The 13254-nt window shown below is 42.1% G+C and overlaps 1 protein-coding gene across 2 annotated transcripts in view; it reads right to left on the bottom strand.

Annotated features, from left to right (window-relative positions):
* Positions 1-13254, bottom strand: part of ERLEC1 (endoplasmic reticulum lectin 1) — a 41438-nt gene that overhangs the window by 7440 nt on the left and 20744 nt on the right. For both annotated transcript variants that reach the window (XM_062209426.1, XM_062209427.1), the window contains exons 9-11: positions 7498-7659; positions 6818-6877; positions 1034-1158 (exon numbers count right to left, since the gene is read on the bottom strand). In XM_062209426.1, coding sequence (XP_062065410.1) covers positions 1034-1158; positions 6818-6877; positions 7498-7659 — 347 coding nt within the window. The remainder of the gene's footprint in view (positions 1-1033; positions 1159-6817; positions 6878-7497; positions 7660-13254) is intronic.

The raw sequence follows: 13254 nt of genomic DNA, 5'->3' as shown, positions 1-13254 counted from the left end.
ACTTTGGGAGGTAGCAGATGACAGGCTCAAGTACTTGGGTCTCTGCCACTGAAGTGGGAGACGCAGACTGAATCCTGGGGTCCTGGTTTCAGCCTGACCCAGCCTGACTGTTTTGGACATTTGAGCAGTGAACTAATGTGTGGGAAACTGGTCTCTTTCCTTCTCTACTTTTCACATAAATAAAGATTTTAAAAAATTATTCTCTTTAGTGTATTATAATACCTAACTTTGATTTTGGTTAACCCAAAAAGTCAGCACATTCTGAAAACAATCTCCTCAATACCATCTGTTCTAGGAAGGACCAAGTTAACACTTGAGAAGGAACAAAAATGAATAATTTAAAATTCACTAGGCAAGAGAGCACTCTTGGGAGATGAGATTAAGTTACTTCTATTATAAAAAATACCCATATAGTCCAAAAGAGATGTGAAATCATTTTTTAAAAACATGTTCACAAAAAAAAGAAAAAATCAACAAAAAACTACTATTCAACTATTTTCAATCATTATGTCACAAAGGCTAAGTAACAAAGGGAAATGCACAGTATATTTAAATAGAATTAACTAAATTCTAAAGGTCATGATTACACATGAAAGAAGCAAATGTTTTAGACAGCCTTAGTTCTAATAGAGCTGAGTCTGTTGCTACCACCACAGCCACTACCACTGCTAAGGGCAGCAAAGTTTATTGTAGGCCACAGCCAGGTACTGTTCTTTACATGAACTGTCTCATTTAAATGTCACAAGAATCCTATGAGGCAAATATCTACATATAAGAAAAGTGAGGCTTAAAAAACGTTCTGTATTTTGTACAAAAGGCACAATTTGAATCCAAGCAGCCTGACTGCACAGTGTGTTTTTACCTGCTACACTGTGTTGCTTCCCCAGAAAAGAAAACCAACCTAAAAGATGTCCCCTGAAAAAAAATTGTCCAGAGATTTCATTTAAGTGGTTCAGTTTTTAAGTTTTTCAATATTCTGAGCTTTAAACATTCCATTCATCAAATTCAAAGGCAGATACAAGTTAATGGTTACCTGACTGTCTGGGTACCATCGTCTTGAAGATGATAGGCTCTAGCAGTATTCTTCTTGGCCCATTCAATATGCTCTTCTTGGTTCCACGTCCCTACAACCACAGAGGTTTTCCCACTGTCCTTGTCCTAATACATGAAAAAAGTATTTGTGGTAACTTATGCTTGCAACCACTCAACAGGCATTTATGCTGATGAACCGACCCTCTGCACACTGGTTATCTACACTTACATATAATGATGTTAGTTATACTCAACAAGTATTTTTTTTTTTTTTTTTTAAATTTTTGACAAGCAGAGTGGACAGTTAGAGAGACAGAGAGAAAGGTCTTCCTTTGCCGCTGGTTCACCCTCCAATGGCCGCCACGGCCAGTGCGCTGAGGCCGGCACACCGCGCTGATCTGAAGGCAGGAGCCAGGTGCTTCTCCTGGTCTCCCATGGGGTGCAGGGCCCAAGCACTTGGGCCATCCTCCACTGCACTCCCGGGCCATAGCAGAGAGCTGGCCTGGAAGAGGGGCAACCGGGACAGAATCCCGTGCCCCGACCAGGACTAGAACCCGGTGTGCCAGCGCCACTAGGCGGAGGATTAGCCTGTTGAGCCACGGCGCCAGCTTTCAACAAGTATTTTAATTCATTATTTATTCCTTGTTTCTCTGAATGATGCAATTTCTAGTCAGGCTAGCTCTAGATGCAGTTATTTTTGACTCTTCTATTGTGCTTCTCTCTTACATGTGTTAAGTCCTATCAGTTCTTTCCTGCAGATTTTTCTGACTTCACACTCTACTGTAATTTCCATGTCAGCACCCCCAACTGCCAATCAAGAGTCTCTCTTTCATAACCTAGATAATACAACCACATACTACTATGATTCTTACACATCTGGCCTCTATGTCTGCTTTGGTTTGAATGTGTCACCTCCAAAAGCATGGCTGGAAACATAATGCCATTAAGTAGGACCTAATGGGATGTATTTAGGTCAGGAGGGCTCCATCCTCATGAATAGATGAATGCTGACTGTAAAAGGGCTTGAGGCTATGAGTTTAATCTCTTAACCCCTCTCACCTCCACCATGGGCTAATACAGCACAGCAGTCTTTACTAGATGCTGGCATTAGACTTTCTAGCCTCCAGAATATGAGAGGTCACTTTCTTTTCTTCATAAATTACCCAGTCTGTGGTGTTCTGACATAGCAACGCAAAATGGACTACAACAATCTCTTATCCTCTGCCTATCTTCCTTCTGCTTCTCTCTTTTTTTCTTTAAAAGCTTTATTTTTTGAAAGGCAGAGTTACAGAGAGGCAGAGAAAGAGAGAGGTCTTCCATCTGCTGGTTCACTCCCCAGATGGCCACAATGGCCAGAGCTGTGCCGATTTGATGCCAGGAGCCAGGAGCTTCTAGGTCTCCCAGGAGGGTGCAGGGGCCCAAGACTTGGGCCATCTTCTACTGCTTTCCCAGGCCATGGCAGAGAACTGGATTGGAAGTGGAACAGCTGGGACTTGAATCAGCGCCCATATGGGATACCGGCCCTGCAGGCAGTGACTTTACCCGCTATGTCACAGCACCGGCCCCCTCCTCCTACTTCTCTTTTAAATGAAAAATTTAAATGATCTTCACCTTGCTCGTGTGATACCATGCATACTTTTGTATCAAAATCATCTGTCCAGAGGCCAGCATTTAGCCCAGCAGTTAGGGCTAAATGCTTGAATCCCATATGGAAATGCCTGGGTTTGATACCCAGCTCCATTCCTGACTCCAGCTTCCTGCTAATAAAATGCTGGGAGGCAACAGTGATGGTTCAAGTGATTGGGGTTCTGTTGCTCACACGGAAGAGCTGGACTGAGTTCTTGGCTTCTGATTTTGGCCTTGGCCCCTAGCCCTAGCCACTGTACCCATTTAGGGAGTGATCCAGCAGATGAGAGTTATATATATAGCTTCTACCAAGAAATCCCATTCTGCCTTTGTAAATGTTTTAAACACTAATGGCATACTGTCTTTTTTTTTTTTTTTTTTTTTGACAGGCAGAGTGGACAGTGAGAGACAGACAGAGAGAAAGGTCTTCCTTTTCTGTTGGTTCACCCCACAATGGCCGCTGTGGCTAGTGCGCTACAGCCGGTGCACTGCGCTGTTCCGAAGCCAGGAGCCAGGTGCTTCTCCTGGTCTCCCATGGGGTGCAGGACCCAAGCACTTAGGCCATCCTCCACTGCACTCCCAGGCCACAGCAGAGAGCTGGCCTGGAAGAGGAGCAACCGGGACAGAAACCAGTGCCCCAACCGGGACTAGAACCAGGGTGCCGGTGCCACAGGCGGAGGATTAGCCTATTGAGCTATGGTGGCGCCGGCGGCATACTGTCTTACATGTGGACTTTCTTTCAATTCTCTCCTTCCTATCTCTTGCCTGCCTTCATTTCCTTTTATATTTTATGCCAGGCCAACCATGCTAGACACAAATATATGTCTCATTAGAATTAAAACCCCCTACAAAGGCAAATCAAACAGGCAGGGCCACTGGAATTTTTAGTCTAATGGCAGAGAAAGCTATTGAACATCTTTTCAGCAAGTAGACTGAAAGTTCTTAGACAGGGATCACATAAGTGATTTTTTTAAAAAACTCTTTTAAGATATATTTATTTGAAAGGTGGTGTGACAGAAAAGATGTGGAGACAGAAAGACCTTCCACTTGCTGGCTTACTCCCCAAATGGCAGCAATAGCCAGGGTTGGAGTAAGAAACTCCTGGGCCATCTTCTGCTGCTTTCTTAGGTGCATTAGCAGGGAGCTGGATGAGAAGTAGAGCAGCCAGAACTTGAACCGGTGTTCCCATGTGGGATGTGGATGTTATAAGTGATGGCTTAATCTGTTGCAGTACAATGCCAGCTCCAAAACTGAAGTGTTTAAGACTGGATGTGTGGTTGGCCGGCGCCGTGGCTCAATAGGCTAATCCTCTGCCTTGCGGCGCTGGCACACCGGGTTCTAGTCCTGGTCGGGGCACGGGATTCTGTCCCGGTTGCCCCTCTTCCAGGCCAGTTCTCTGCTATGGCCTGGGAATGCAGTGGAGGATGGCCCAAGTGCTTGGGCCCTGCACCCCATGGGAGACCAGGATAAGCACCTGGCTCCTGCCTTCGGATCAGCGCGGTGCACCAGCCGGTGCGCCGGCCACGGCGGCCATTGGAGGGTGAACCAACGGCAAAAGGAAGACCTTTCTCTCTGTCTCTCTCTCTCTCTCACTGTCCATTCTGCCTGTCAAAAAAAAAAAAAAAAAAAAAAAAAAAAGACTGGATGTGTGGGACCTGTGCTATGGCTTAGTGGGTAAAAGCTGCCACCTGCAGTGCTGGCATCCCATATGGGTGCTGGTTTGAGTCCCCACTGCTCCACTTCTGATCCAGCTCTCTGCCATGGCCTGGAAAAGCAGTAGAAGATGGCCCAAGCCCTTGGGTCCCTACACCCGCATGGGAGACCTGGAAGAAGCTGCTGGCTCCTGGCTTCGAATCAGCACAGCTCCAGCACTTGCGGCCATCTTGGGAGTGAACCAGTGGATGGAAGACCTCTCTCTGCCTCTGCCTCTCTGTTACTCTGCCTTTCAAATAAATAAATATATATATTTTTAAAATGACTGGATATAGAGCAAACTGAGTGGGTTGGAATTTCTGTCACCACTTTATTACCTATGTAGTTTTAGGCAAATCACAAAACCTCTATTTCCATTCATCTTGACAACCTACTACTTTATGTTGTCATAACAATTAAAGTTTTTAATCTGCATCATGTACTTAGTGCTTGGTATTTGTTAGCAACTGTAGTTTTAGATCTCCTAAAGCGCCTATCAGAATCCTTCACAAAGTTATAGTTTATATGATCTTGCGCCAAGTAAGTTTGCTAAAACCCAGTGTTGGCAAATGTATAGGGAAAAAAGTAATTGTTAATATGAGTATAAACTGTCCAATGCTTTGGAAGGCAATTTTTCAGTATGCAGATACTCTGACTTAGCAAGTATATTGCTAGAAATGTGCCCTGTAAATATGCTTGCAAATATACACCAATAGAACTATTTAAAAAAATGCTCACTGAAAGACTCACAGCAGACTAGAAAAAAATTTAAAAGCCCATTAACAGAGGTCTGATTAGACACACTCTAAGATTTCCAAAATATCAAGTGGAAAGGACAAGTGCAGAGCAGTACCTGATCCCTTTTATATCAGTGAAAAGATTACCCTGACACATACTTTTTTTTTTTTTTTCTTGTAGAGTTAACTAGGAAAATGTTAATGGTAGTTTACTTTTGAGAAGTGGAATGATGGCAGAGGAAAAATTTACTTCTCATTTTAAATTTCTGACATATATTCTTTAAATACAAAGAAAAATTAAAGGAATTGGGTATTATCTGAGCTACAGTAAGATGGCACTTTCTTCATCTCTTTTCTGCTTTAATAAATGTTATTAAAAAGAAAACATCTGCAAAGCACTACGAATAAATGTAAATAATACTTCAGTGAAATTTCTCAGATTTAGGAAAAGAAAAAAATATCCTAGTTTACAGATGCCTCATATATTTTGGATGGTTTCCCAGGCAAAGTACAACTATGACAAATAAAATTAATGGAGCTTGTACCTAAGAATTTAAGCAGATTGGCTCAATGTGGGAGGAAATGTTATCTGACTTTATGAAAGTATAAACAAAGGAAAGAATAAAAAACCAGTATGTGTAATTCTAAAACTTATTTTAAACTTAGATGAGGTAATACCTTCTTTCTTGTGAAACTTGCTTTATTATAGTCCATTTTACTAACTCTAGTGGTAATGCAGTAACCGTTCACTTTCTTGATTTAAAGATTACTTGTGGGCTGCACTGTGGCCTACCAGGTAAAGTCACTGTCTCTGAGGCTGGCATCCCATACAGTGCTAGTTCATGTCCTGGCTGTTCCACTTCTGATCCAGCTCCCTGCCAATATGCCTGAGAAAGCAGTGGAAGCGGCCCAACTGCTTGGGCCCCTGCACCCACGTGGGAGACCTGGAAGAAGCTTTGGGTTCCTGGCCTTGGCCAGGCACAGCCCAGGTTGCTGCAGCCATTTGAGGAGTGAAGCAGTGGATGGAAGAGCTTTCTCTTTGTCTCTCCCTCCCTCTTTGTGACTTTGCCTTCCAAATAAATAAATAAATCTCAAAAAAAAAAAAAAAAAAATCTGTTCAACGCTAAAGAGATATAGCCACAATAGCTTAACATTCTCTAGGCTCACAGATATACAAGAATACTGGTAGTTAATAAACAGTGTCACTCAAAGATAACTGACTTAGCGAACATCAAATTTTCTAGTTTCCAAAATTTGGAGATATTCTGATTAGTCTTCTTTTTTCCTTTCCCCGCCTCCCTCTCCTTTCCTTTTTCCTCTTATTTTCTTCTCTATTTATCTGAAAGCGATCAACTGATCTTCTTTCTGCTGGTTTACTCTGCAAATGCCTGCAACATCTGGGACTGGGCCAGGCCAAAGACAAGAGCCAGGAATTCCATCTGGGTCTCCCAAGTACCTCAGCCATTATCTGCTACTTCCCAGGCACATTAGCAGGAGACTGGATTTGAAGCAGAGAAGCCGGGACTTCATTTAGTTACTCTGATACGGGATGAGGGTATCCCAAGAAGAGGCTTAACTTACTGCACCACAACACCCACTCCTGATTAATATTTCCATATTAAAATCATCTCATAATTGAAAGTAACACCATCCTCCCTCCTTTTCTACAAAAAAAGTTAAAAACTTTAATCTACCTAGTAACAGAATGATATATAAATGCTATTGTATACCTCATGGTATTGATGTACGTGTTTGCCGTAGCAGAATTCATATTTCCACCAACCAACACCCTAAAGGAAAGAAGACACATTAGATCAAGTTATGTACAGAGAATGGGAATTTGGGCCTGTCTCAATACTGCCACATGATAGGATAAAAATATATGTAATTTTAAAAAACCTGTCATAGAAATTGTATGGTTGAAAATTAAAAATTCCTGAGGGAAAAAAAAAAGACAAATACAGAGCATAACTGTTGTATTGCTTTGGTACAATAAAAGAACATGAAAAGTCCACTGTACGTGTATTTCCCACTGGTGCCAATAATGAGGGACAAAATTTACCTTTATAAAGGCAGATGTTAACTCAAGTCTGAAATGGGATTGCTATGTATCGAAATATAGGCTATGTAATCACTGATGCCCGTGCCAGTGATCAACCAAATTACTCCTGACTGCCAGAGAAAAAGTCAAGTTTTACCTTGTGAGTAAAGAGAACATAATGGCTACAGATAGATTATACAGAGGCAGGGGTATGAAACTGCAGAGAGAAAAATGCCCATGGGGAATGGCAGGATTCTGTCATTTCTCTATAGATAAAAATTTTTTCTGTGCTGCTAATGTCCATTGACTAAATAACTGACAAGTAAGAGTTACAAGATAAACATTTAAATGAAAAAGTTCACTTCTCACCCCATGAAAGCAGTAAGAACCACTAAGGAACTCTTTTATGAGTTGGTCATCTGTCAGTTTGGATATATGAGTTGTTCCAACAGTGAGCATTGGCTGAGAGCCAATGGCAATGGGTTTGTGGATTGCTGGAAATCTCTCTTCTTTAGTTGACTGCAAATCTTCCTAAAATTAAACGGGAAACATGTTTAAAGGTTTCTATACCACATTTAATTTTACCAGTTACAGCTTCCATTATTCGTGTTATTATTTTTTAAGGATTTATTTATTTGAAAGAGAGAGAGAGAGAGAGAGAGAGAGAGAGAGAGAGAGAGAGAAATCTGTAATTGACTGATTCCCCAAACGCCCACGACAGCTGTGACCAGGTCAGGTTGAAGCCAGGAGCCAGGAACTCCACTCATGTGGGTGTCAGGAAACAAAGTACTTGGGCTATCATCCTGTCTCCCAGGAATATTAGCAGGAAGCTGGATCAGAAATGTAGTATAGCCACTACTGATATGGGATGCAGGCATCCCGGGTGGTAGGTTAACATGCTGTACCACATCTAACCCAAGTTATTATTATTTTAAAGATTTATTTGAAAGTCAGAGTCAGATAGAGTGAGAAAGAGGGGCAGAGAGAGAGATTTTCCATCCATTGGTTCACTCCCCAACTGGCTGCAATGGCCGAAGCTGCACTGATCCAAAGCCAGGAGCCAGGAGCTTCCTCCGGGTCTCCCATGCAGGTGCAGGGGCCCAAGGACTTGGGCTATCTTCTACTGCCTTCCTAGGCCACAGCAGAGAGCTGGATTGGAAGTAGAACAGCCAGGACATGAACCGGCACCCATATGGGATACTGGCATTGCAGGTGGTGGCTTTACCTGCTATGCAACAGTGCCGGCCCCACCAAGTTATTATTAAACTGTAGAAAAATTTAAAAATAAAAATTATCCATTTGTGGTCATTAAGGGTAAAGATGGGATAACAAGTAGGATAAAAAGAAGTAGGGAGGAAATATGAATATTAGTTAGAATTATTCGAATGGAGTAGAACCTGGTTATTGCTAAGGAGGAATCTGCAATGTAATAGGGGAGACTAAACTAATAAGGGTGCAGGTGCTATTAAGCTAATAGCACACTCACAGAGGAAGGCATGGTTCAAATATACTTTGACAAAGAAAATATGAAGACTTCATAAAGAGAAAGCCCTTAATTCTTGACACATAAAGGATTTGTGATTTATGTTTATGTCTCTGTATGAATTTTGTGTCTATGTATATGCCAAGTGGACTTCAAGGAGGTAAAAGCAAAAATGCAGGTCTATAATATTGAAAACTTACAGGATGGAGCAGGTGTTTGGCCTAGTAATGTTATTGGTTAAGATGCCCATGTCTAAAGAGTTCCTGAGTTTGATACCCACTCCTAAGTCCTGGCTCCAGCTTCCTGCTAATATAGACCTTGGAGTTGATGGTGATAGATCAAGTGATAGATTCCTGTCACGCATGTAGGAGATATGGATTGAGTTCCAGGCTCCTGGCTTTGGCCTAATCCAGTCCCAGCCATTTTCAGGCATTTGGGGGAAAGAACAAGTGGATGGGAGCTCTCTCTCTACCTTCTCTTAAATAGAAAAGAAATAAACTCTTAAAGAAAAAAGACACGAAAGGTAAGTAGGTACTCTAAGGTACAAAAGTATATGCCTAGAAGTTTGAACACTATCCTATCAGTTTTAGGCAAAGATATGGTTTGATCATTATTATTATTATTTTAAAGATTATTTGAGAGGTAGAGTTACAGAGAGAGGGAGAGACAGAGGGAGAGGTCGTCCATCCGATGGTTCACTGCCCAAATGGCTGTAATGGCTGGAGCTGGGCTGATCCGAAACCAGGAGCCAGGAGCTTCTTCTGGATTGCCCACATGGGTGCAGGGGCCCAAGCACTTATGCCATCTTCTAATGCTTTCCGAGGCCATCAGCTGCAGCTGGATCAGAAGTGGAACAGCCGGGACTCAAACCAGTGCTCATATGGTATGCTGGCACCCCAGGTGGAGGCTTAGCCTACCATGCCACAGCGTGGGCCCCTGTAATCATTATTTTTAAGGAGTTACTTTAACAGCTACAGTTAAGAAGGAATAGCACAGATGAATCTGGAGGGAGTCAAGGTAGGAGTTGTAGAAACCCATTTCAGAGATGAAGAGAATCCAAAGTAAGGGAATGATGGGGCTTAAGTGGAGAGAAAAGGGTAATTATGAAAAAAGTGAGTAAGTCAGGATCTGATGGTTTTTTGGGTATTTGACAATGGGTAGAGAGAAATGAATTTAGACCAGTACTTATAAAAATTATAAAAACTTATAAAAATTGAACAGTAAGTGGGTTTCTAATACATGTAAACTATAAACTATGTATCCTTTTCCACCTCCTGTAACTGCCCCTAACCAACTGTCGTCCTTCTGCTTCTATTTCATCTTGGAGGAGTCATTGGATGGTTTACTCCAGAAACCAATGACCTTATGCTCTGTCCCTTCAAATATAAGGAAGAATAAAGATTTCTTGCCAAGATGGCCGCTTTTTTTCTTTTTTTAAAGATTTACTTATTTATTTGAAAGGCAGAGACAGAGACAGAGAGGGAGAGAGGGAGAGAGGGAGAGAGGGAGAGGAGAGAAATCTTCCATCAGCTGGTTCACTCCCCAAAAGGCCTCAGTGGCTGGGGCCGGGCCAGGTGGAAGGCAGGAGCCAAGAGCTTCTTCCAGCTCTCCCACGTGGGTATAGGGGCACAAGGACTTGGACCATCTTTCACTGTTTTCCTAGGTGTATTAGTTGGGAGCTGGATCAGAAGTGGAGCAGCTGGCTCACTAATCAGCATCCATATGGGATACTGGTGCCACAGGCAGTGGCTTTACCTATTATGCCACAGCACTGGCCCAGCACCTTATTTTTTAAAGTACCTTGAACTTTACTGTATAACTCTATCCACCTTCAGAGAATTCTGACCAAATAACTCCTGAGTAAATAATAGCTCCTGGTACTCTCTTATGTGCTAAGTATTAGAATCAGGCAGTTACTGCTTCTAAGAGGTTGATAGACTAAACTGGAGTGGTAATAAGGACAGAATCATAACCTTTTTTAAAAAAAAGATTTATTTTACTTATTTGAAAGGCAGAGTTAGATAGGGAGATCAGAGAGACACAGGGAGAGATCATCTATCTACTGGTTCACTCCCTAAACAGCTACAATGGCTAAGGGTTAGGCCAGGCCAAAGCTAGTAGCCTGAATTCCATCTGGTCTCCCATGTTGGTAGCAGGAGCCATTTTCTTGGGCCATCTTCTGCTGCCTTCTTAGGCGCATTAGCAGGGAGCTGCAACAGAAGTGGAGTAGCTGAGACTTGAAGTGGTCCTTATATGGGATGCTGGCATTGTAGATGGAGGCTTAACTCACTGCACCATGATGGCAGCCCCTAATGTTGCTTCTTTGGGACAAAACATCCATTTTCATTTTAAGGAAAATTATTCTAATATAAATAGATTAACAGTTTTATAGCAGGATTTGAAAATCCATAAAAATGAACTCCTAAAAGTTTGTGATAATCTCCAAATTAATGTAATATAATCATGCAGGGAGATCAAAACCAAAATTCGGATAGCCAGATTTGTATTTTTGTTTAAAAAATAAAAAATTCTTTATGGTGAACACTGATCTGCACTTAAAAGACAAACAATATATCAGATAAACATTTTTATTTTTTAAAAAATATTTTATTATTTGAAAGTTGAGGGGAAGGAAGAGGTCTTCCATCTGCTGGTTCATTCCCCAGTGCCTGCAACAGCTGGGAATGGGTCAAGCCAAAGTCTGGAGCCCAGAAAACTACCTGGGTTTCTATGTGAGTGGCAGGGGTCCAAGAACTTAAGGAACACCTGTAGCCTCCACAGAGTATCCATTAGCAGGAAGGCAGAATTGGAAGCAGAGCTGGGGCTTGGATCCAGACATACTGATATGGGATTCGGGTGTCCTAAGCTGTGTCTGAACCACTGCACCCAAAGCCTGTCCCCAAATGTACATTTTTTTTAAGGATTTATTTATTTATTTGAAAGGCAAAGTTACAGAGAGGCAGAGACAAGAGAGAGAGGTCTTCCAACCATTGGCCTCCTCCGGGTCTCCCACATAGGTGCAGGGGCCCAAGGATTTGGGCCATCTTCTGCTTTTCCATGCCATGGCAGACAGCTGGATTGGAAGTGGAGTAGCCAGGACTTGAACCAGCACCCATATGGGATGCCAGTACTGCAGGCGGCAGCTTTTCCTGCTACACCACAGCACTAGCCCCCAAAAATGTACATTTTTAACAGAGAAATTATGTGCAACAGATTTACATTAAAAAAAGATTGTAAAATAGGCATGGAAAGCCAAGATACTATGGAAAAGAAAAAAAAGAAGACCTAAATGAAAGATCTCTGTGAGTGAGATCCCAGTGGAAAGAACGAGGCCATCAAAGAAGGAGGTACCTTTCTCTGAAGGGAGGAGAGAACCTCCACTTTGACTATGACCCTATCGGAATAAGATCAAAGTCAGAGAACTCTAAAGGCTTCCATAGCCCTGGCAACTCATGACTAGAGCCTAGGGAGATTACTGACGCCATGAACAGGAGTGTCAAATTGATAAGTCAGCAACAGGAGTCACTGTGTACTTACATCCCATGTGGGATCTGTCCTTAATGTGTTGTCTAATGTGCAGTGATGCTATAACTAGTACTGAAACAGTATTTTTTTTTTTTTTTAATTTTTGACAGGCAGAGTGGACAGTGAGAGAGAGACAGAGAGCAAGGTCTTCCTTTTTTGCCGCTGGTTCACCCTCCAATGGCCACCGCGCTGATCCGATGGCAGGAGCCAGGTGCTTATCCTGGATTCCCATGGGGTGCAGGGCCCAAGGACTTGGGCCATCCTCCACTGCACTCCCTGGCCACAGCAGAGAGCTGGCCTGGAAGAGGGGCAACCGGGACAGGATCGGTGCCCCGACCGGGACTAGAACATGGTGTGCCGGCGCCGCAAGGCGGAGGATTAGCCTAGTGAGCCGCGGCGCTGGCCTGAAACAGTATTTTTACATTTTGTGTTTCTGTGTGGGTGCAAACTGATGAGATCTTTACTAATTATATACTGAATCGATCTTCTGTATATAAAGATAATTGGAAATGAAAAAAAAAAAAACAACAAAAAAAACCCTGGTGTTAAACTGGAAATGGCATAGAAAATTAATTAATTTTTTAAAAAAAATATTATGTAGGATCTGTCTTTAATGTGCTGTACACTCTTATTTAATGCTATAACTAGTACTCCAACAGTATTTTTTTCACTTTGTGTTGCTATATGGGGGCAAACTGTTGAAATCTTTACCTAATATATACTAAACTGATCTTTTGTATATAAAGAGAATTGAAAATGAATCTTGATGTGATTGGAAGGGGAGAGGGAGCGGGAAAGGGGAGGGTTGCGGGTGGGAGGGAAGTTATGGGAGGGGGGAAGCTATTGTAACCCATAAGCTGTACTTTGGAAATTTATATTCATTAAATAAAAGTTTAATAAATAAAAAAAAAAGATTGTAAAATAAAGATTAGTTTCATTATGCTACAATATCACCTAAGATTTTCATATGGAACATGTGCCCTAAAGATCCCAAGTATTTTGAAAGCACTGTCATCTGAAGTTTTAAAAAAATTATTTTCTCAACTGACAGATTAAATACAGTATTTAAAGAAAAGTAAACTGGGGCCAGTGTTGTGATGTAGTGTGTAAAGCCGCCT

The sequence above is a fragment of the Lepus europaeus genome, chromosome 13 (genome assembly GCF_033115175.1).
Source record: "Lepus europaeus isolate LE1 chromosome 13, mLepTim1.pri, whole genome shotgun sequence".
In the NCBI taxonomy this organism is placed as follows: Eukaryota; Metazoa; Chordata; class Mammalia; order Lagomorpha; family Leporidae; genus Lepus; species Lepus europaeus.
This window is presented reverse-complemented; position numbering and strand designations above follow the sequence as displayed.